At 40.5% G+C, this 21,777-nt stretch overlaps 1 protein-coding gene and 1 long non-coding RNA gene across 3 annotated transcripts in view; one reads left to right on the forward strand and one right to left on the reverse strand.

Annotated features, from left to right (window-relative positions):
• The first annotated feature begins 15,012 nt into the window (after positions 1 to 15,012).
• LOC138060144 (uncharacterized) lies at positions 15,013 to 16,179 on the forward strand. Its single transcript, XM_068905863.1, has one exon. It carries the CDS (start codon positions 15,013 to 15,015, stop codon positions 16,177 to 16,179), a length of 1,167 nt encoding a protein of 388 aa, XP_068761964.1.
• A 4,011-nt stretch (positions 16,180 to 20,190) lies between these two features.
• Positions 20,191 to 21,777, reverse strand: part of LOC138023840 (uncharacterized) — a 10,659-nt gene continuing 9,072 nt past the window's right edge. For both annotated transcript variants that reach the window (XR_011126838.1, XR_011126809.1), the window contains 2 exons: positions 21,254 to 21,366; positions 20,191 to 20,421 (listed from right to left, as the gene is read on the reverse strand). This is a non-coding gene — a long non-coding RNA (uncharacterized lncRNA). The remainder of the gene's footprint in view (positions 20,422 to 21,253; positions 21,367 to 21,777) is intronic.

The raw sequence follows: 21,777 nt of genomic DNA on the forward strand, positions 1-21,777 counted from the left end.
ACTTGGAGTAAGATTCAAACCTGCAACAGAGTGCCAGCATGCCCTTCATGGAAATCAGAGGCGTAAGGTTGAGAGGGGGATAAATCTCAACTAGAAGAATTAAAGGAAAATGGAGCACTTTTGTCCCAATTGATGAAGGTATTGTAACAAGTTTAACAACCTTTGGCAGTAGATGCAACCACTACAATAATAGGACTAAAAATAATTCTGGAAAGATGACACGAGCTCCAATAATGAGGATTTCACACTTTGTTTTAATATATAATTGCTTGGCATACGAAGAAACTGTAGAGGTTCTCACCCAGACAGTATGGAGAAGGAATAGTGAAAGTGAAATGAAAGCTGGAGGTCCACCGCAAAAACGACAGCGAAAGGAAAGTTAACCCTTTGTGCCACTTTAGTGGTAGCTTTCGAGGTCACACTCTTGCGAATTTAGCTCATCAGACCTGTAAGAGCAGTCAAGTGTGTTACAATGCCAAGTTGAATCAATGGGGAAAAACGTATAAGCCAACGAGCAGTGTCAAGAGAGGATGGACGTCTGGGAATTGAAGCAAATCCGCCTTGATCGAATTCATGATTGCCTATTGCGCCAATTTTCTTACATTTCTGGCAATTCATCTCGCTAATTCAAGCAGAATTTGAAAAGACCTTGCAAGTTCTTCGACTGGGATATATGTGCCCAGTCGTATTAAGATATATTGCATATATGGCCAGCTGAAAATGAAAAAAGACTGGGGTCTAAGCGGTCGTGTTCTTCGCAATTATTCAAAACAACCTTTAGAGAGAACGCAGAAAAGTTAAAACGCAGCTTACTGGTTACATACATACATCCTGTGGTGGCTTGAGCAACGAAGCAGTTGTTTCGCAAACTGAAAATGTTATTACTCGAAGACATGTTTTTTGAACGAGGAATAGCCGACATGAGCCCACTTTGTGCCTTTCTTATCTTTTCAATTTAACCTAATGCATTGAGTTAAGTACATGAAAATTTCGGCATGTGAATCAATTTAATAATCAAAGTGCCCCTGTCGTTACTCGTGGATATGAAAGCTACCGCGATTGCTTGAATTTAGCAGGCTGAAGTTTCCTTTATGCACTAGTCAGAGTGACATAACAGCTGCATAATGGTTAGCCTGCAAGCAGGCTCTTTTGTAGGCGCGAGAGTATTGGACCCCGCCCCCATCCACTCGGGCCTATAAAAGATCCTGTTAGCAGGCTAGATAATGGTGTAACAGCACAGGGAGCTCTCATATACAGGTGACCGGGTCTATTTGAATAAGGTTTTTCTCTACAAGTCTACCAAGGATATTCTGCTGCAGAAAATGGGCAGAACCATGTGGGATTACCTTTTTGCATTTTTCAAATATGGTGGTGTTCCTCTCAAATTTCTCAATACTCTAAACCGTTCATACAAAATCATCTGATTTTAGGTCACCTGCGTATTACTTCCCTTTGGATTTACGTAAATTATCGAAGAGACGAAGATGCGCTATTTTGAAATTGTTTGATTTGATTTTCAACTTATAAAAGATCTTCGGTACTGATTGTGCAAGTCTCCCATCTCGACTTCCTAATTACACACTGTGTTGAAACAAACTGGTGTTATTCTATCATTGTTATCAGGTCTGGTTTTACTACAGAAAATTGCTGGGAATGCCAACAATTCAGAGTCTTTGTCCATAAATATACCTTATGGTCTATTACCCTCTCCTGGTGCAAAGTTGGATACCTTCTCTAAATTTCAGTGAAATCTGGTTGTTACAGTAAAGTATCGGTGAAACCTGACGGTCGTTCTTCTACTTCGCACCACTCATCATCACAGCCGTCTGTGTTATTATTGTCATTAGAGTTTGTTGCAATCTCATCCATATGTCTATCGACAGATACTTGTGCATTTTCAATGTTTTCAGCAACAGTTTGAAATGTAAAGCAGGAACACTGCTACTTGTGGTAGGAACATTTAAAAATCCTTCCCATTCATTGATGTTACTTATGCCTACAGCAGTTGGATCTGAAAGAGAAGTGACCACATTTTCTTGCCAATTTTCCTCTACTTGTATGTGTTCGTTTTGGAACAATTCACTAGTCTGCACAAGGTAGTTTGCTCCTTCTAACACTTTGGCTGGTCAGACATTTTCATACCTATAATGATGCTTGCATCTTAAGCGTCGTTTCAGTTTAATTGGTGTGGTTTCTGATTCATTAATTTTCCTTGGTGGAGTAGATACTTTTGAACTCGCATCAGCTGGCACATTAACAACGTTACCATGGATAGATAATTAACCACCCCAAGGAAGTATTTGCATAAATGGAATGCGGGGAGAAAGGTTTCCTCCAAAAGAGTTTTTTAGGAAACTGTATCTTGTTTGCTTTAGAACGGGCTGGTAACTTCCCTTCAGTCAGGTTAGAATGGCAAGTAGAGCAGATCCATTAAGTGTTATCAACACTTTTTGAGCCAGTTGTACATTCCTCCTACAAACTTTGCGAACATTTACCACTATATTGGCTACTGTTACACTTAAGAGACAGATTATCTGTACCATAACTGACCACAGCAAGTGCATATATATTCAATGTCTCCTGATATCAATAGCTTTTCTCTTGATACACATAACTCTTATTTTGTTGGTTCAATTTTGTTGAACGCTTAGTAACAGATTGATTTTGAATACACAATAGTACTGACAAGTCTTTTTTTTATTTTTAGCGGTCCTTAGGGTAATAAGATAAAAACGACCATTGGAATCTCCTACTTTCAAAGATTTGTTAAGTCTGAGTTGTGGTCTGGGTCTAGACATTCTTACTGCAATATATTTTCGAAAAGCAAGAGATAAACTCTTTCTCAACTCTAACGAGCTCGGTACGTTCTACTTGAAGTAATGCACTGTACACTTTCTAATTACCTTGTCTTTAGGAAACAAACTCAACGTTTTCTTCTAAGGAATTCTGGAAGGTTCTCTGTCTCGGGGAGCATGTTTATATTTGCTCTATCAGAGATGGAGATAGAGACAGAGCATCTATCTGGAGATCGGTACGGGTTCCTCATCAGTTTTTCTTACATAATCAATGACCGAGTGTTTCGACAGTTCGTCATCCTGGTCCGCCACAGAAGTACTTGCGTCTGGAAGCATGGTTTGCTTGGTTGTGTCACTGTTTGTCATGTCAGTCATGTTGTTCAAGTTGGATTCACATGGTTTTGATGACTCATATAGCTTGCTAAACGTCCAAATCTCCATGCCACTCTCCAAATGGAAGTCATCCTCCGAATGGGATTTATTAATCCCCCGTGAGCTTAGGGGATCGACAGAGACTACCTTCTCACCATGTGTCGGTCAATTCGATTTCGACATTTAAGTCTACGCGTTGGTGAGTGAAAAGCGGTGCACAATTAGTTGCACCAATGTGTACTTGTTGAGAAACTTTTGCTTCACCATCGAAGAACTCCATTTCTTCACTTCTTCAGTCTCTTGCTTCTATTAAAATGCAGCGGAAAGTGCTCAAACACTTGGTGCAAAAGCCACAAACAGCAATGGCGTCACACTTTCCAAGCTGTGTTGTGATTCGCTTGAAATACTATCCATTCTGATCGGCTAATTAGATCAAATTTCCGGTAACGCAGGAGTGACAAATTCCCAAATCCACGAGTAAAAACGGCTTAGCCGTTCTTTTCGACTAGCCTTGACGGGAATTTCGGCTGTAGCCAGACCAAAGCTTGGCTTTGATTCAGACGCCGAACTTTTCATGAGCTGAACTTATAGCTGTTATAGCATAAAGCAAATGTATTTTTGTAAGTCGTTTCAACGACAGTGCATGCCAAGTTAATAGCGTTACATCTGAATCAACAGGCCGGCGTGGTTTTTCAGTTAAGCTCGGTTCATGAAAAGTACTGAATAGGGCTGCGGCCTCTGGCAGCATTTTCAAGACCTCGGATTTCGAGTCAAATGAAAGCTCTTTATAACACTACAGGATTGTTAACGGAATGTTTGTGTTATCTTCAGTCTGCACCATTAACCGTTTCCGTTCCCTGAGACGCAAACAAAAAACTTAAGTTTGCGTGATTGCAAATTCTTGACTTTGTAACACCTTGTTGTATGGAAAAAAAGTTCCATTTCCATTTAAAATATCTTTTCAGTTTGGTAGCTTCCTTGCTCGAATAAGACGAAACGCAGACGTGTAACTGTTTAGATGACTTTTCGGTAAAAATACGACATGGATTTTGATCTCGTTTTCCGGCGACATGTAAAACATGTTTACATGTTCCGGTGTACATGTAAAATGTTCTTCATTTTATATCTGCTTCAGCAAAAGATTGCAAAAAAAAAAAAAAAAAAGGAAAAATTTAAATGATACCATAATGTAAATTCTCTTGTCTTTTTGTTCAGTATTTTAAAATACACGTAATTACGTATACGATGAATTACACTAATGAATATTTTTTTCTTCGTATTGTGTATTCGAAAAATACCAACGTTTGTCAGTTCACGTTAATGGTTGACCATTTCAAATAAACGATTGTATAAAGATGCAATTGATTGTGCGTCTCCATGCAAATTGCATTAATGTCTGTTTCTAAGGGCCTGTTTATATGGTCTCTGGTACCCGAGACAACCCTCCCCCCGATTTACCCTTGGCGAGATATTTTTCCACTCATTTGTTTAAAAAATTCTATCAACCGGGTGGGCGAGACAACTCGGGGAGGCGAGTTGTCTCTCCTCGCCGGGAAGGGTAACCCTGGCAGGTGAGACAAAGTTTTCGCATGTAAACAGTTTGCCTCGACCACCCGAGATGAGGCAGCAAAATCTTGAATGCGCACGCATAAAATAAAAATCAAAGAAGCAACAATTTGGGAGCTTATAGATGTTTTTAGCGTTTACTTTACAATTAAAAGTTTTTTTCCCGCCAAAATTCTCAACGGAAACTTTCGATTCATAAACAGCCTTTTATTTAAACTACATATTATTGCTGCGTTAAGATTGTCAGTCCATTTGCTGAATGTGAAAACGCAATTATACTTAATAAAAACGAACTAGAAAGAAAGAAAGGCAAATGATGATACGCATTTCTTGGAGATGCGTCTTAAAATATATGCATAATTAAGTAGGGTCAACTTTGTCTCGGTCACGCAATTCTAATATAGACGCGCGGTAAAGCTGTCTCGGGAGGTGGGCTGTCTCGGGTAACCGAGACCATATAAACAGGCCCTAATACGCCATTGATTGTCATACTATTCAATTGATTTTATATTGGTGTTGATGATTAAGCATTGCGCGAGATTGAAAGTATATTTGTTATCTTTGATTGTCCAACGGTGCAATTGTTTATCCGTTGATGCTATTGAATGCTAATACATATGCAAATTGCGTTATTAAAAGTTCGTTGGCGTTAATGAAGTTCGTGGAAGTGCTAATGAACGTATATTTGCCGTATAGTTTCAACTGTTGACGCAAATGAATGTATATTTTGCGTAAACGAACAGCAAAAGGTGTACAAAACACAACAGCTCTTACAACTATAACTTAATCGCAGCGTACGCCGATAGCTTCAAAGTTAATTTGTATGTGCACGGACTTCTCATCTTGTAAACAAACCCTGCGAAAGGCCTGGCATGAAGACACACGAAAAATGTTTGCAATCAGCGAGACTGGTATAAAAAACATTTCATGATTCCTTTTGGCGAGTCCTGAAAGAAATTATCCATGCTGACCCACCCCCAACGCTACCCTCACTACCCCAGTCCGCGATTAGCCTGCGTAGCAGCCGTTTCCGTTCCTTTTCCAGGCGGAGATCGAACAAGCGAGCAATAAAGCGGGCAAGCGCCTAGGGTGAGAAAAATTTTAGGGAGAGGTGGGGACGGGGTGAGCGAGAATGGGGAGGGGGTGGAGAAGAAAGGAATTGCCTGCAAACAATCCCAAACATTTTACCGAACTCCGTTCGCCCACGAACGGGAAGCAATAGCGCAATTTGATTGGTTAGTAGCCCGTCAATCAAAACTGAAGTGACATGAAAAATTTGACATTCGTGCATAATCGACATCCGGAATACAAAACAACAAACAAAATCAAAAATATGGCCGAGTCCGTGGAAGCTTTCGAATTTTCTCTTCAGGAAACGTTGAAAGATCTTTCGAAAAAGAGTAAACAGATTGATCTCAAACCGGAGCAAGGAGCTACCATAAAGAGTTTAGTCCGTGGACAGGATGTCCTCGCAATTTTGCCAGCTGGTTTCGGCAAAAGCGCTATCTATCAAATACTCGTGGGCGTTAAGGAGAAGATGTCAAGAGAATGTGCCTGTGTTCTGGTTATCTGTCCGCTTCGAAGCTTGAATTGATTGAAGATCAGATAAAGGAGGCGAAATCCATCGGCCTCACAGCGAATTCATTGCCAGAAGCTTCCCTTGCAGATGTGCGAGTGGGGAAATTCCAGTTATTCTTCTCGTCCGCGGAAAATGCGCTGGACAAAGAAATTCCGAAGCTCTCTTAAACGAGCAATGACAAACGCGGCAATTATTCGAAGCCACATCATTTCGCCCGCTTGCTTTTTCTGTATTGGAAAGGAAAGAGCGATAGTTGTTTTTCGCGCACTATTTGCTTTTCGTGGGCTGCTTCTCAAAAATGGTTTACCGGAAGTAAATGATCATTGGCTCTAATGTGACAGTTGGTGCCCCAAGGGAATGCGGTCTGTTTGGGGGCGTTCAGTAAAAAGTCTGGGTCTGATTGCAGGCGTTTCCTTCCGTCGCCTCACCCCCTCCCCCTACTCGTTATTTTTCGCAATCTCTCGCAGTTTTCGTCCCCTTCGCGAGCGTTCGGAAAAGGAAAGGAAACGGCTGCTACGTAGGCTAGTCCGCGATACTTGCTCGCGATCGAGCGGCTTTGATCACTGGTTCGGTATTGTGATAAAGTTAACTATGTAAAACCGATGAGAAGGTGGTATAGATGAGCCGGTTACGTTTAGTACTCATTTTAACATGGCTTGTTTTGCCTTCACGCAAAACTAACTCGAGACAACAGAGAAAACCTCATTGAAGCACAGGGATGGATTGCACATGTAAGCTTGACTTGAGCTTTGTGCAGTGTCTTCTGAGTCAGAACTGACTCTTATGAAACAATCGCTTACTTAAAGCACTGAAATTATTACCGATATAGAAAAGCACGCGCTGCTTTTAATTAATGCATATGATGGACCCAAAAACGTTCCCCTCCTTCGCGGAATGAAAAACGTAAATTGGCACCAAAATATCAAAAGAACAAGAAAAACCTCTATCGGGAGGGGTTTTTTTTCAAGATTAACCAAATGCCATTCGTCCATTTTCGTCCGCCATGCCTCTCTTTCCTTTTTCTGTATTTCTTTTATGTTGTTCAAGAATTTTATTAAACACGAACACGCACTATAAAAGGCGTGGTACCTTAGGGGCGTGAAATTATGCTTTATCAATCAACCGTAGACGGAACCGAGCTCTGTGATATTTTATGCAATACAAAAGGCAGGCTCCTTATGGCAATGTGTCCGTAATATGTAATAAAATGTTATCTGTAGTTCTTTGTTTAAACCCCCAGTCCTTTTTTTCGCGCTAGAAACTGTTAAGGCTTCCGTCTCTGTATTACTGTTTGTTGATCACCATCTTAGATAATCAGTCGTGCTCGAATGAATTTGAACAAAAGCAGAGCACGAAGAAGCGACCCCTTTTATAGTGCGTCTTTGTTTTAAGCGGTTATTGCAATGTTTCGTTCTCCCTTTTGGGCAGTTTGGTTGTCATGAGATTACATCATTTGGAAGCCCACGGTATGTTCAAACTGCGAAAGCACGGCGGCAAAACCTACCACAGGTAACCCAGGCTCACTGTGTGCGTCACGTAGGTATTAAAATATAGAGAACATATGAGGCGAAGTTTAGGTCTAAAAATTTGCTAGAAAATGGAAATAAAAATCGATAAAACTTACCATGTGGTGAGTATTTGTTGTCTTTAATACGTACACGAAGTCCCAGATTGCTCAGTGAGTCTTGCTTTTAGCAATTTGGGACTCCCCTCCCTCCAGAACTCATTATACTCGTCACCAGGCTTCCCGAGTTCAGTGCCATTTTTAATTGGACACTTCGCGAGGAAAACGCTTTCGGGCCTCCATTTTAGCAGGTCAATTTACAAGTTCTATGGAGCCTGGTGGCTTCGCGTTGCTACCTGGAGATGCTTCAGTGGATTCATGGTTTAGAGAAATTCCTGTTCCACGAACCTGGCGTGTTTATTTAGCGACTGGATTCGATTTTCACGAAAAAAAATCGTGCTTGTTTTGGGTCGATGGAAGTCCTTAAGCTGGCTTCTGTCTCCTACCTTGTCACTATACTATGAAGGAAGGTGAACAGGGACCATTTTTCCCGAAACTTCGTGTACGTATTAAGAGGCTGTCCGCGTAAGAACGGATAAGGCAACTTTCCGCAGTTCACCGATTTCCTTGATATTTTCAGTGATTGTCGACTACCCTATCCCATGTACAAATATCGCATTTACTTTGATCAATTCCATGCTTTTCATTTTTTTAGAGGACTGTTTCCGAGGTGACCTCTGAACTCCACAATTTGCCGTCTGTAACACCTTCGATCTAGCTGTAAATATCGGACACCAGCAAAGCTCTGCTTTCTATTATGGAAAGCCGATTATTTTATATATTTAAGAGTAACTCTTCTTTTATGCATCACAGGTTCAACGATTGAGTTCTACAAAATATTTACTGAGTTATGAATGTTTCAAAATACCTTATCTTGAGCCGAGAATTTTTTGAGGCGGGAGGTAGCTGCGTTTGAAAGCTATTATCTCAGTTGTGGGACGTGATCTAGAGCTAAGACTACTACAGCTGGAAAGTACTTATACAAGGCTAACACATCATAGAATAAAGCTTTTGGGCACTCGCTTGCGGGCGCCGTAAAAGGGTTCGTTAGTTTCACAATTATTCGGCGTCAATTTTACATAAAGGAACCGCCGTTCCAACTATTTTTTGATCGCAAGTTTGAGAAACATCCTTCTCTTGAGAAAATATTTATATAGATAATTCAATTACTTCATCCTAAATGCCGTTCAACCTTCAAGATCTTGCATGTACGAAAATTGGCCTGTTTGTGAAGAATAAACAAGAGAAGACAAGGGAGACTCGTCGTCTACATATTCACTTATGCGTAAATAAAAGGAATTTTTGAGAGGACAAAATTCATTGATATGTGTATGGCCATACACCGATGATATTTTCATCAGTTCCGTGTTCCGTGCTAATTCTGTTAAATGTTTTTTATCAGTTTCCAAGGGAATTACTTGGAAAACAAACCTATTGAGCTGTATATTAATACAGGGTAACGTAATAAATAGAGAATCTCCACAGACGTTTAATTTTAAAAGAAAATCGGTTTTTTTTCCATTTGCGCCATTTTACCCTTGTACGTTGTGAAAATTTATCAAAGTTATCGTGAACAAATTGTCTCTTTAATTATCTTAATTAAATTAAATCGAACATGATTGTCGGGAGAGATTTCCAAACAAAACCAAAACAGATTTTATCGACAAGTCTTCGGTGTTCGCTTTAAAATGTCCTCCATCTACTCAGATTGTTCGTTCCACGAACTATTGAAAACGCCATGTGGGTCTGGTAGGGACGAACTTGCGCATGTTTCGCTATCAGAGTGCAATGCAGACATATCTGCCCATTTGGCTAGCTGCCACTTGTCGAAGTGTAGTGACGTTGCAGAGGTTAAACTGATCATTTCAAGAGCGGGAATCCAGCACTTGTCAAGCTCTCAACTGAAGGGATGCACCATCTGCCCCAGGCACAGACATCTACTGGGACGATTTTGGCGTGGTCCAAGATCCTGCCAATACCCTGACCACACAGGAAAAATTGCAAGTGTAAAGGGCAGCCACGTCATTACCTTCCAAATGGCTGACGAAATAAAGCTTATTTTTCAAAGAAATACTGCTGTCGGATCACGTAAGTACACTTTGGCCTCGGTTAATTCTTGTGGCGAGTCCCGTTTAGCAGTGATATTTCAGGCTTCAGCTGTTGTTGTTTTTCATTGGTGTATACCTAAAACTAAAATGTACTTCTTTTTACTGTCTAGCAACCAATACCAACTATATACTCTCCGTTGTTTTCGTTTTTTACTAGCCTGAACAGGGGCGGATCCAGCATTTTTTTAAAGTGGGGGCCGAACAAGAATACTAATCAGCGCGCGTTAGCGCGCCTCAGTAGCGCCTTAGGCGCTACTTTCTAGGGGGGTCTAGGGGCATGCCCCCTCAGAAAATTTGAAAATTTGAGTACTCTTACATGCACTCTGGTGCAATCTGGAACGTAATGTATCAGGATTCCATATTGAATAAAAATTATAAGTTATGGTTATAATGATGCATGGTTTTTGACTCTTCGCTTCAAAGTCACAAAATATATATAATTATATATATAGGCATTAAGATTTTACGTTGTTACAGTCTCTGTAAGATAGGTTGACTGTAGACAAGTATTTCGCATCCAGTCTTCTTCCTCATTTCGAAAGGATAATATTAGCGACTGTAAGTTGGAAGTTTATTCGCACAACTTTGGTCATACTATTAGCCAAAAAGTCACGCTTTTGCTAAAAAAATCAAAAGCTCCAACAGACTGCTTACAAAATGATAAAATTATTGTATCTTTTGACAAAAAAAAAAATCTCCGACGAACTGAAAGGGGTGGCCGCGGCCGCCTCGGCTGAATGGCAAACAATATTGGAGAATATAAAACCCGTGCTGGGCTGCACGTACCATAGTGTGAACTCCTCCCCATAGTTTGTCCCTTTCTGAGTCTTTCTACTACCATTCAGGAATAGTTTCCTGTTATTTATCGTACGCATTGTTGTTATTATTTACACATAGCTATCTGCACCACTTGCCGTAAGAAGCATGCTGAGCGACTGGCGGCAACTGGATGGCAGAGCTCTTCTAAATGAATGAAGGGGTAGTTTCTAAAGAAACTGTATGGCTGCGTCGGTGGGGAAGTAGTATACAAAAATTTGGTTTATCAACGGAGTTGATAATGTAAATTGGCCACCGTACAGAGATTCTAAAAGCTGACGTTTCGAGCGTTAGCCCTTCGTCAGAGCGAATCGAGGGATTATGGGTTACGTGTAGTTTTATAGTAGAGTAGAAGCTACGCTATTGGTGGTAACATGGCAACGTGAAAAATAGGAATATATTAGTTAAATGAAAAGCGTTCGTTAATACCGTGAGGATTAAGGGTGCCGATTTGAAAGATGAATTTTTGTTCCAGATTCTTGCGGCTTTCCGTCGTACCTAGATGTAGGGAAAGGCCGCAGATAGCCATGTGTTTTTTGGAGTGGTTAGGCAGATTAAAATGGCGAGCGACTGGCTTAGATGCATCCTTGTCATTCTTCTCAACATCGCGAAGGTGTTCGCGGAATCGGTCACCTAGTCGTATACCTGTCTCACCAATGTATAATTTATTGCATAACGTACAGGTTATGCAATAAATGACATTTGCGGAGGTACATGTGAAACGATCGGTGATCTTAACAGATCGCTTAGGTCCCGATATCTTGCTAGTGTTAACAATAAAAAGACAAGTTTTGCATCGTGAGCGCGCGCATTTGAAAGTGCCGGTTTGCTCGTTGGTTTTTAGCGCACTTCTATAAACTAAAAAGTTGCCTATGTTTTTGTCGCGTTTGAATGAAATAAGTGGAGGTTGCGAAAAGATTCTACCAGTCTCGGGATCATTTTGGAGTAATTTAAAATTACTAAGAATGATGCTTTTGACTGCGTGATTATGAGGATGGAAAGTGAGGGTGAATGGAATTCTGTCATTCTTATCTTTCAAATGCGCGCGCTCACGATGCAAAACTTGTCTTTTCATTGTTAACACTAGCAAGATATCGGGACCTAAGCGATCTGTTAAGATCACCGATCGTTTCACATGTACCTCCGCAAATGTCATTTATTGCATAACCTGTACGTTATGCAATAAATTATACATTGGTGAGACAGGTATACGACTAGGTGACCGATTCCGCGAACACCTTCGCGATGTTGAGAAGAATGACAAGGATGCATCTAAGCCAGTCGCTCGCCATTTTAATCTGCCTAACCACTCCAAAAAACACATGGCTATCTGCGGCCTTTCCCTACATTTAGGTACGACGGAAAGCCGCAAGAATCTGGAACAAAAATTCATCTTTCAAATCGGCACCCTTAATCCTCACGGTATTAACGAACGCTTTTCATTTAACTAATATATTCCTATTTTTCACGTTACCATGTTACCACCAATAGCGTAGCTCCTACTCTACTATAAAACTACACGTAACCCATAATCCCTCGATTCGCTCTGACGAAGGGCTAACGCTCGAAACGTCAGCTTTTAGAATCTCTGTACGGTGGCCAATTTACATTATCAACTCCGTTAATAAACCAAATTTTTGTATAGAGCTCTTCTAAAGTCTTGTTTAACCAGGAAGAAGCGGATACTGAGAGGTTTGTTGATTATGTTTATTGCGTTCGAGGTCCTAGACTATGGAAGCAGCTAATTTAGTGCCAAGTCACATGCTGAGAGCGAGCAGGTAAGGCAAAGATCACTCAATTTGCGTGGACCCCTTTTTGAATTCTTTTTGAATGATATGACACCAGAATTTCTGCAATCAAGGTTTGTTTATGGTGACAATCAAAGTGCTTACCATTTAACGAATGCTGAATACTGAAAACAAATTAGTTCTTCCGCAACCGCACCCTGATTATTTGAAGAGAAGTTGTTCGTGCAGAGAAATAGTTAAGCAGCCCATTCTGGAATGTTGAAGAAATTAAAGGATTAAATTAAAGGAAATGTACTATAATAATTATTTAACTGCAGTAAATCTGTACATGATGTGACCAGCCCAAGTGATGAATTGTGATGATTTTCATTTTCCGATATGGCACTAAGAAGTCCTCTTGCAAAATTTACATACTGACCCACTTCAACCCAGACCTAAACAAACATAGTTCCTCCCTCTTTGCAAATGGAAAATAGCCTTGTCTCTTCCCTCCCCTCTACACAAACCTGTCCCTTAATGCCCCTCTTTAGTAATACGGTTAACATGTTTTATAAATCCGCGCCTGTACCTCACGGTAAAATAGATAATATTTCGATCCTCCAGAGTTGCTAAAGCTGAAGCAAGAACAGCCATATGAGCACATGCTGCTGAAATGCAGACAACGCCATTTCGCCAGTTCCCCACGCCTGCCTCGAACCCACATTCCAGTTCTTGTTGGAGTCCTGTCTTGATTCCCGAAGTAACCTCTGGTCATAGACCTGAATTAGTCAGCACCTATAACGCTGCGATGGACGAGGTTGCAAGAAATGTTCCTTGCGAAAGAAAACCTCTAAAATCACAGCTTGTCTCATGGGAAAAATGTACTTCAGAACAGCGACAGTGCTTCATCGAAAAGGCCAAAGAAGACTCCATGCTTGTGTGCGAGGTGATAGCCCCAAACTACGGGAAGGTGCTTTTCAATGCCATGGCCACCTTAGGAGAAATGGATCACGTAGCAGAAGCCGATGATGTGCTCAAAGCCTTGATGAGCGCTTACAAGAATGCTAAAACCAAAAGCACCAAGACGCAAATTCTCAGACTATATGCATACAAGTATTCGGTGAGCACACTGAAGAAACTTCACGCACCATGTGGAAAACTGTCTACACGTCAGATACAGAGAGCGCGGTGTCATGCAAGAGCGATAGGTCCAGGCTTGGCTCCTAAGGAGAAGAAATACCATCGTGTCTGCATTGATATGAGCAAAGTTGATCATTTCGTTGAATTTATTAATCGCCCGTACTTTTATCAGGATGTATCCTACGGAACTAAGTTACTTAAGCTAGACAGTGGCCAGACAATGGAGATGCCAAACGTTGTCCGTACAGTAACTCGGTCTACAATGATTAGTCAGTACATGCAGTTCTGTCAGGAGGAGAGATTTGAACCTCTAAGTCGCACTACCCTCTTCAAGATTCTGGAAGTAAGACAAGCTTCGCAGCGAAAGTCTTTACAAGGCCTCGACAATACGGCCGCCGATGGCTCTGCAGGTTTCCACAAAATTGAATCGATAGTCGATGATCTAGAGAAAGGAGGGATGGACAGGCAATGGTGCACTGAAATCAAGGAAAGGCTAAGGAATGGGAAACGCTATTTGAAAACCAATTTTCGTGTTCATTGCAACCCTGAGGAAGCCTTTTGTCCTGATCATTGTCGCAAGTTCGCACTTAGTGACGAACAAGATCCTGACTTCCAAGAGAAATGCTCCCATCAACATACAGAAAGCTGCAGTGACTGCCAAGACCTTCGAAACTCATTCGATGAAGTCGAAGATAGAATTCAAAGTGCCCTGTGGATTCCTTACAGCAACGAAGAACGAGAAGATCTGCTATACGACTTCAAGCTGGCAAAGGCAGATATCTTGCACTGGAAGGCGCATGTTGTTCGTTCCGTTAACCAAGAAGCGGCGAAGCAAGATCAATTGAAGATGATAAGTGTGAATCCAAATCGTGCGCTGATAATAATGGATTGGGCGATGAAGTTTCTTCAGCTTAGATATCGAGAAAAACAGTCCGACTGGTTCGGTAAGAGAGGATTGAGTTGGCACATATCGACGGTGATCACAGGCGATCTTGACGTCAGTGGAAAGCTGGAGATGCAGTCATATGCCCATCTGTTTGATGCATGCCAACAGGATTGGTTCGCTGTGTGTTCTATTCTAGAAAACACATTAGGAGAACTTAAGGCCAAGAAGCCTCACATCACCCAAGTTTATTTGAGATCAGATGAAGCTGGTTGCTACCATAATAATTCTCTAATCGCTGCAGCAAGGAGCGTTGGTGAACGGGTTGGTGTAGACGTTTGTCGCTATGACTTTTCTGAACCGCAATATGGCAAAGACGTTTGTGATCGGATCTTGTGCCCTATGAAAACATGCATCCGCCGTTTCTGCGACGAAGGACACGACATTCTGACAGCGGGGGACATGAGAAGGGCACTATCTGAACTACCAGTGAAGGGTACCTCCGCATGTGTTTGTGAGGTTGACGAAGCGAAGTTAACCCTAGAAGTGAACAAAATAGATGGTTTCAGCAAACTGCACAACGTCCAGATTGACGAGAAAACTATTCGTGTGTGGAGGTCCTACAGAATTGGGCGTGGCAAGGAAATCTCACTCGACCAGCTGGTGACAAGAGATCAAGGGGACACCTGTCTCATAGTTAAGGAAGAGTTTTTCCCTATTCATAACTCACGTGTATACCAAAGCAGAGATTCTGTGGCGGAGGATTCAGATGAAGGCAATCGTCATCACGATTTGGACAATTCGGACATTGAAATTTTTGAATGTTCGGAGCCTGGGTGTGTGAAGAGTTTTCAGCTGTTTTCAGAACTTGAAGCGCATTTAGATGTAGGGGATCACTGCGTTGAGGCTGAAAGACAGTCAGAAACGCTTTACGATACGATTCGTAGAGATTGGGTGGAGAGATTTACCACAACAGTCAACATCACTGAAGATGAACCTTGCGAACCTGTCCACCAGAGTGAAAGTGAACCGGCGCCCACCACGAGCTGTGTTATTATGGGCTGGGCCCTAACCAAGCAACGAGCAGGATCAACTAGATTCCCCGAGAAAGTTAAAAACTACCTGACGGCAAAGTTTGACCTCGGAGAACAGTCAGGGTTAAAAGCTGACCCTCAGCAAGTTTCCAATGATATGCGGAAGGCAAGAGATGAGCAGAACAGAAAGTTATTTGAGCGAGAAGAGTGGTTGACTAAAAGCCAATTGCAAGTGCAAGGGTTTTTTTCACGCCTGTCTGCAAACAGAAGAAGAAAACAAGCACCCTCACCTGAAGGTGTGCAAAGTTCAAAGGAACTCTTTCTAGAGGAAGAAGAAGAAGAGCGACAGCGGCTGATGGAGCACATCTCAGAGGAACTGAGACCGCAGCATCCCCTTTCATACGACGCCTTCAACTTGTGCGAGTGTGCGAAGAAAAATAAGCTGCATCAATTTAACGTGACACTGCTCAAGGATATCTTGCGCCATTATGAAGTACCATTTAAATCAAGAGACAGAAAAAAGGACCTGATAGATGTATTGATGTCATTTGTTCAAGAATGCAAATGCTTTAATTTGAGCACTACTGGCATGTAAGTCCATTCAAATGTCAACAAGTTACATCGTCTGGAAATAAGGAGGCAAAACCAATGCAAACTGAACTGTTTTTGTGCGCGTGTGTGTGTGTTTTGTATTTTTCATTTTTTCATGAATGACTAATAGTTGTAAAGCCATTTGTTGGGTACTGATTGAACCCTTTCAACCTCGTCGAACTCACCATCTAACTTTCCACGGGTCGTCTAATCCAGACCGCGCCCTGCTTTCTCAAATGACTCGTTTGCCGCCATGCCGTAAACGTTCAAATTAAAGACGCAAACTACAGTAAGCTAAACGTACCGTGATATTGCCGGCCAAGAGGTGGTATTTCATGAAAATTTACGATGGCATCAATGCAAATAACATAATTTTTTCCTCTTTGCCCCCGGCTGTTGACTGTTGCGCGTCCGGCCCGTACCAAGAACACGGCACTACGTTGTCACGAAAAAGGATTCACCGTGCTCAATGCGATAACCTACTGCACACTAGCTTAGAACATAATTCTGATCATAAACATTATTCTGTACCCAAGTATATTGGTGAGGAACAGACCACACCAGTTTGGTTGCTAATTTGCATAAGTGAATATGTAGACGACGAGTCTCCCTTGTCTTCTCTTGTTTATTCTTCACAAACAGGCCAATTTTCGTACATGCAAGATCTTGAAGGTTGAACGGCATTTAGGATGAAGTAATTGAATTATCTATATAAATATTTTCTCAAGAGAAGGATGTTTCTCAAACTTGCGATCAAAAAATAGTTGGAACGGCCTTTCTTTTTATGTCAACATGGCGCCGAATAATTGTGAAAATAACGAACCCTTTTACGGCGCCCGCAAGCGAGTGCCCAAAAGTTTTATTCTATGATGTGTTAGCCTTGTATAAGTACTTTTCAGCTGTAGTAGTCTTAGCTCTAGATCACGTCCCACAACTGAGATATTAGCTTTCAAACGCAGGTACCTCCCGCCTCAAAAAATTCTCGGCTCAAGATAAGGTATTTTCAACATTCATAACTCAGTAAATATTTTGTAGAACTTAATCGTTGAACCTGTGATGCATTAAAGAAGAGTTACTCTTAAATATATAAAATAATCAGCTTTCCATAATAGAAAGCAGAGCTTTGCTGGTGTCCGATATTTACAGCTAGATCGAAGGTGTTACAGACGGCAAATTGTGGAGTTCAGAGGTCACCTCGGAAACAGTCCTCTAAAAAAATGAAAAGCATGGAATTGATCAAAGTAAATGCGATATTTGTACGTGGGATAGGGTAGTCGACAATCACTGAAAATATCAAGGAAATCGGTGAACTGCGGAAAGTTGCCTTATCCGTTCTTACGCGGACAGCCTCTTAAAGACAACAACAGCTCACCACATGGTAAGTTTTATCGATTTTTATTTCCATTTTCTAGCAAATTTTTAGACCTAAACTTCGCCTCATATGTTCTCTATATTTTAATACCTACGTGACGCACACAGTGAGCCTGGATTACCTGTGGTCAAACATATCATCACTTGTCGACTTTGAAGCGCAATATTCATGTGCCTTTCGGCAGAATCTTCAAATTAAAACTTGCTTGTTTCCCGACCTATTCAATGCTAGTGGGACGTCTCCAAAGAACTTAACTTTGATAAACAATATGAATTGTTCATATTCACTGTATGTTGACGATGAAACGATATATGGAATGAACTATATATTGGACTGCGGATGCGTATGTGAAATCAAGTGAAGCTATGAGCCTCACAGTCATGAACGCAATTTTAGCAATTGCGTAGAGAAACCTGAAAAATTCAAGACTTCAACGGGGTTTGAACCTGTGACCTCGCTCCCAAGGTCAGTGGCTTCACAGCCCAGTAGCTTGGAGCGTCGCACCGGTATCGCGAGGTCAGGGGCTCAAACCCCGTTGAAGCCCGCGTTCATAACTGCGAGGATCGTAGCTTCACTTGATCACTGTATGTTCTTCTTTAACCTGTAATCGACAGCTTCAGTTGCGCCCCGTCACTTGTGCAACATATCCCTTGCACACCTTGTTCCTTCAAAAGAGGCATTTTTGTACCAAGGCAGGTGAAAAGCAAGGAAAATGAATTAAACAAGTTTTAAGTTTTATTATAACGAGGACTGCACTAGCTTGATGATGTAATCACTATGCTTAAATCCAGAAGAACAACGCCGCCAGATCCATTTTAATTTGCAGTTAAATTTTCATCAGAGTTAAATACTCGAGTGTGGGGATTATAGTAGAGCGTCCAAGGCGTGGGTAAGTTGTTGTATTGTGGATAATTCTGGATTCTGGTTTCTGGATTCCGTCTTTTACTGGTGTCCCACTTTTGGGCACACAGGCAAACATTGCTACTGGAGTAGGAACAGATGCGTCCATATAAACATTACAGGCCCGAAATAGCTTGCTTTTTAAAAAGTATATAAGGGTAAAATCAACAAATTTTCTTATGATAGTGACACGTGAACTTTGGAGAAGCGTGCCGACAGTCTGAGACGCGTATATTTCCTTACACAGGTTGCCTGTTTAAACACACAACACCGTCTTTATTTGTTTACTGTGCGATCAGTGATTGTCATCGGAAAACAGTTCTAGTAGATTGCATATGCTGAAAAGTAAAAGTAATGTAAATGAACTGCCCAGAAAACTTGAATTCATTTTCGCCATAAAATATCAATGTCTGTAAATGCGCGCATACACAGACATTTTGTAAACCCTATAAAATGTCTGTAGGTTTCACCGCATTAACCCCGGACCACAAAATGTTTGTAAAATGTCCATAAATAAAGTACACACAATGTCTTCAAAATGTATGTAATTTATTTCAAATCAGTCCGTAAAAATATGAACATTTTCTTGCTAAAAGAGCCTCAGTGGCTTTGATCTATCCTTGCAAACTCCTGTTGGCATAATCAACAAATGGAGTTACTTATTGTTTAGTTAATCACTATCATGAAGATCATATCTATTGAAAACCAACTATTATCAAATATCTTAACTAGCTTTGATTTATAAATATATCGATACTGTCTCTTCGAAGATATTCTTTAATGTTAAACATAATTTTGACTATCAATTGTTATTTATTTATCAAAGCATTTCCATGCAATAAATGTGTCAGTCTTAAGGACGTTCGCGCCCAAAAGGTTCCCATGTACAGATTTTTTTTTTAACTTGCCACGCAGAAAGGTAATGATCTACTTTTGCCAAAAAGGCAAAAAAAATGGGGGGTCACCGTGCTAGTTTTCGAGATCATGAGGTGCATTTTTAGAAGATATCGTTACTTTAAGACGATCTTTGCTTACAACTGTCAGCAATAAAAAAGCTACATTAGTGAAATTTAGATCAGGTAAACGTACTCAGTTCAACATAACTAATACAACTAAATAACCTTTGCAGCTGATGTCATTTCTGAGGTGAAATAGACCTTGAAAAAAGAAATATTAGTCTAAGAAAGAAAACTTCGGTCGCACGAGAGAATAAAAGGCCAAATATTTGTAACTTCTCACCTACAGATTTTTTTTGCTTTTTGTTAAAATGGACAAAATCAAGAAAGGAAGTGATCTACGGAAAGAAAAATGGGGGTCACCGGTCATTCAAGAGAGTAAAATCGCTGCGAAGTTCTCAAAGCGATTGTCTATTCGCCCTGTCAGGCCATTGCGTGACATTTCCGAGAGGACCTGGGTCCAAAGCTATCCCATGATGCCACATACTTTCACGTTCCATTCTTGTGGAAAATTTTTTTGCCTTTAGCATCGTGTTTACCTGCGTGGTCTGCGATGCATGACGTGTGCGTGACATGCGCGAAAAAATGCGCAGTAGCAATGGGCGCGAACGTCCTTAAATAAACTTTTTTGTAAAAGACATAAACTATTTAGCTCTAATTAACCGAGCAGGAGGTCTGTATGGGAGAATCTTGACCAAGGTCGTGACTGCACACGACCTCGGCCAAGATTCTCCCATACAGACTGACTACGCTTGGTTCATAACATGTTTATTATACAGCAAACAAGAACAATTTAATTCGTTTAATGTAACTGGTTTGTACTAACTGACATTTTGTGGCGATGACCTGATACACGAATTCCAATTGTATCATTTAATAATTAATAATCTAACTGACTGCTTAGTACAGGTGGCCACGAGAGAAATACTTGTTTTTATTGTTAATTGTCTAGGAATCAGTAATTTTGTTAGCTTTCAGATTACAAAAGTCCCATGATGATTGCCATGTTTGTGGGTATCTGAAAGAAAACAAGAACAAAGAAACAAACTTAGAATAAAATGATGCCTTCATGTAATCTACATACCACCTTCAGTCCATTGTATAATACTTAGAGGATATTACGTGGCCGTGCAAGGATACGAATTTTATCTTCGAGTGCTGAAAGTATCTCGCAAACGAGTGAGAGATACTTGGAGCACTCAAAGACGAAATTTATATCCCGAAGTGGTCATGTAATGTTCTGTTTATTACATGTATATAGATATTGATGAAATGTCCAGATTTAAAATCATTTTCGAAATGATGACAAAGTGGTCACCAACCACTAAAGTACGCATGTTGTGTAACATGAAACAAGATATGAAAGGTAGGAATAACAAATCATGATAATGTAAAATTTTGCAATAAAAAAAATTAATGTTCATGTAGTAGAGAAGAATTATATTAAAGCACAAAAGTACCGTACCTTCAACAGTATCTACAGTTGTATAATTACAATAAAAATGAGAATTATATGCACATCACTCCCTGGTTAAAAAGTGGATGAAAAGACCTTCATACATGCGTAACTCATGCATTAGCCTGTATCGGTACAGTATGTGCAGCTTCTAGTGCACAGTGTATTTTGTTCAATTGAGCCTTTTTTATTCTTTCTTAAATGCAGTATATGTCCTGTGCATAGATGAACAGCAATTGAAGTAATTGTAATGTGCATGTCACTAACTTTAAATGTTCTTTCTCCATGCGCGGCTAATGCTTTGGAGTTTTATAAAATCAAAACAATCACAAAAAGCAGCAGATGTGTTGTCATTACTATTGTCTTTTTTACATTTAAACCTGTGTTAACTTACCATTTATTTTTTAACATCTCAAGGTCACTTTCCTCAATTCGTTTCAGTCGTTCTTCTTCATATGCTGATAAGGAGGATTTGTTTGTGCTTCTTTGGGCAGATTTCTTCACAGGCTATGAAATAAAAGTATTCTATGTATGAAAATAAAGTACATGTATTAAGCTTTGGTACAACAGACCGTCCTCTTTTTCAGTACAGCCAGATTAAAACAGTTAAAACCCTCTTGAAACAACAACAAAAGAATCATATTGGTTTAGGAAACGTCAGTTATGCAATGATGTAAGTGGATTTTTTGTGCATGTTGTCTAATCTCAAGCCCAGAGTTTCTCAGGTTCTTTGACAGCGATTCCTCACCAAGATAAACTCTGCAATAATGGCGTCTTTTTTATTAATTATTAATCTTATTAATATTGTGAACTTCTTGACTGGCCGCTCATGTAACATACTATTGTCCAAATCCCATGATTTGTGTGATAAAAATTCCATAATCCTAGAGTCTCTCCAGCTGACCAACCACTGACAAA

This window comes from Montipora capricornis, chromosome 1 (assembly GCF_036669925.1).
Source record: "Montipora capricornis isolate CH-2021 chromosome 1, ASM3666992v2, whole genome shotgun sequence".
Taxonomy (NCBI): Eukaryota; Metazoa; Cnidaria; class Anthozoa; order Scleractinia; family Acroporidae; genus Montipora; species Montipora capricornis.

Bases quoted from the DNA above. Each gene is read 5' to 3' on its own strand.
- LOC138060144 (XM_068905863.1), top strand. From the start codon at position 15,013: ATGAGAAGGGCACTATCTGAACTACCAGTGAAGGGTACCTCCGCATGT.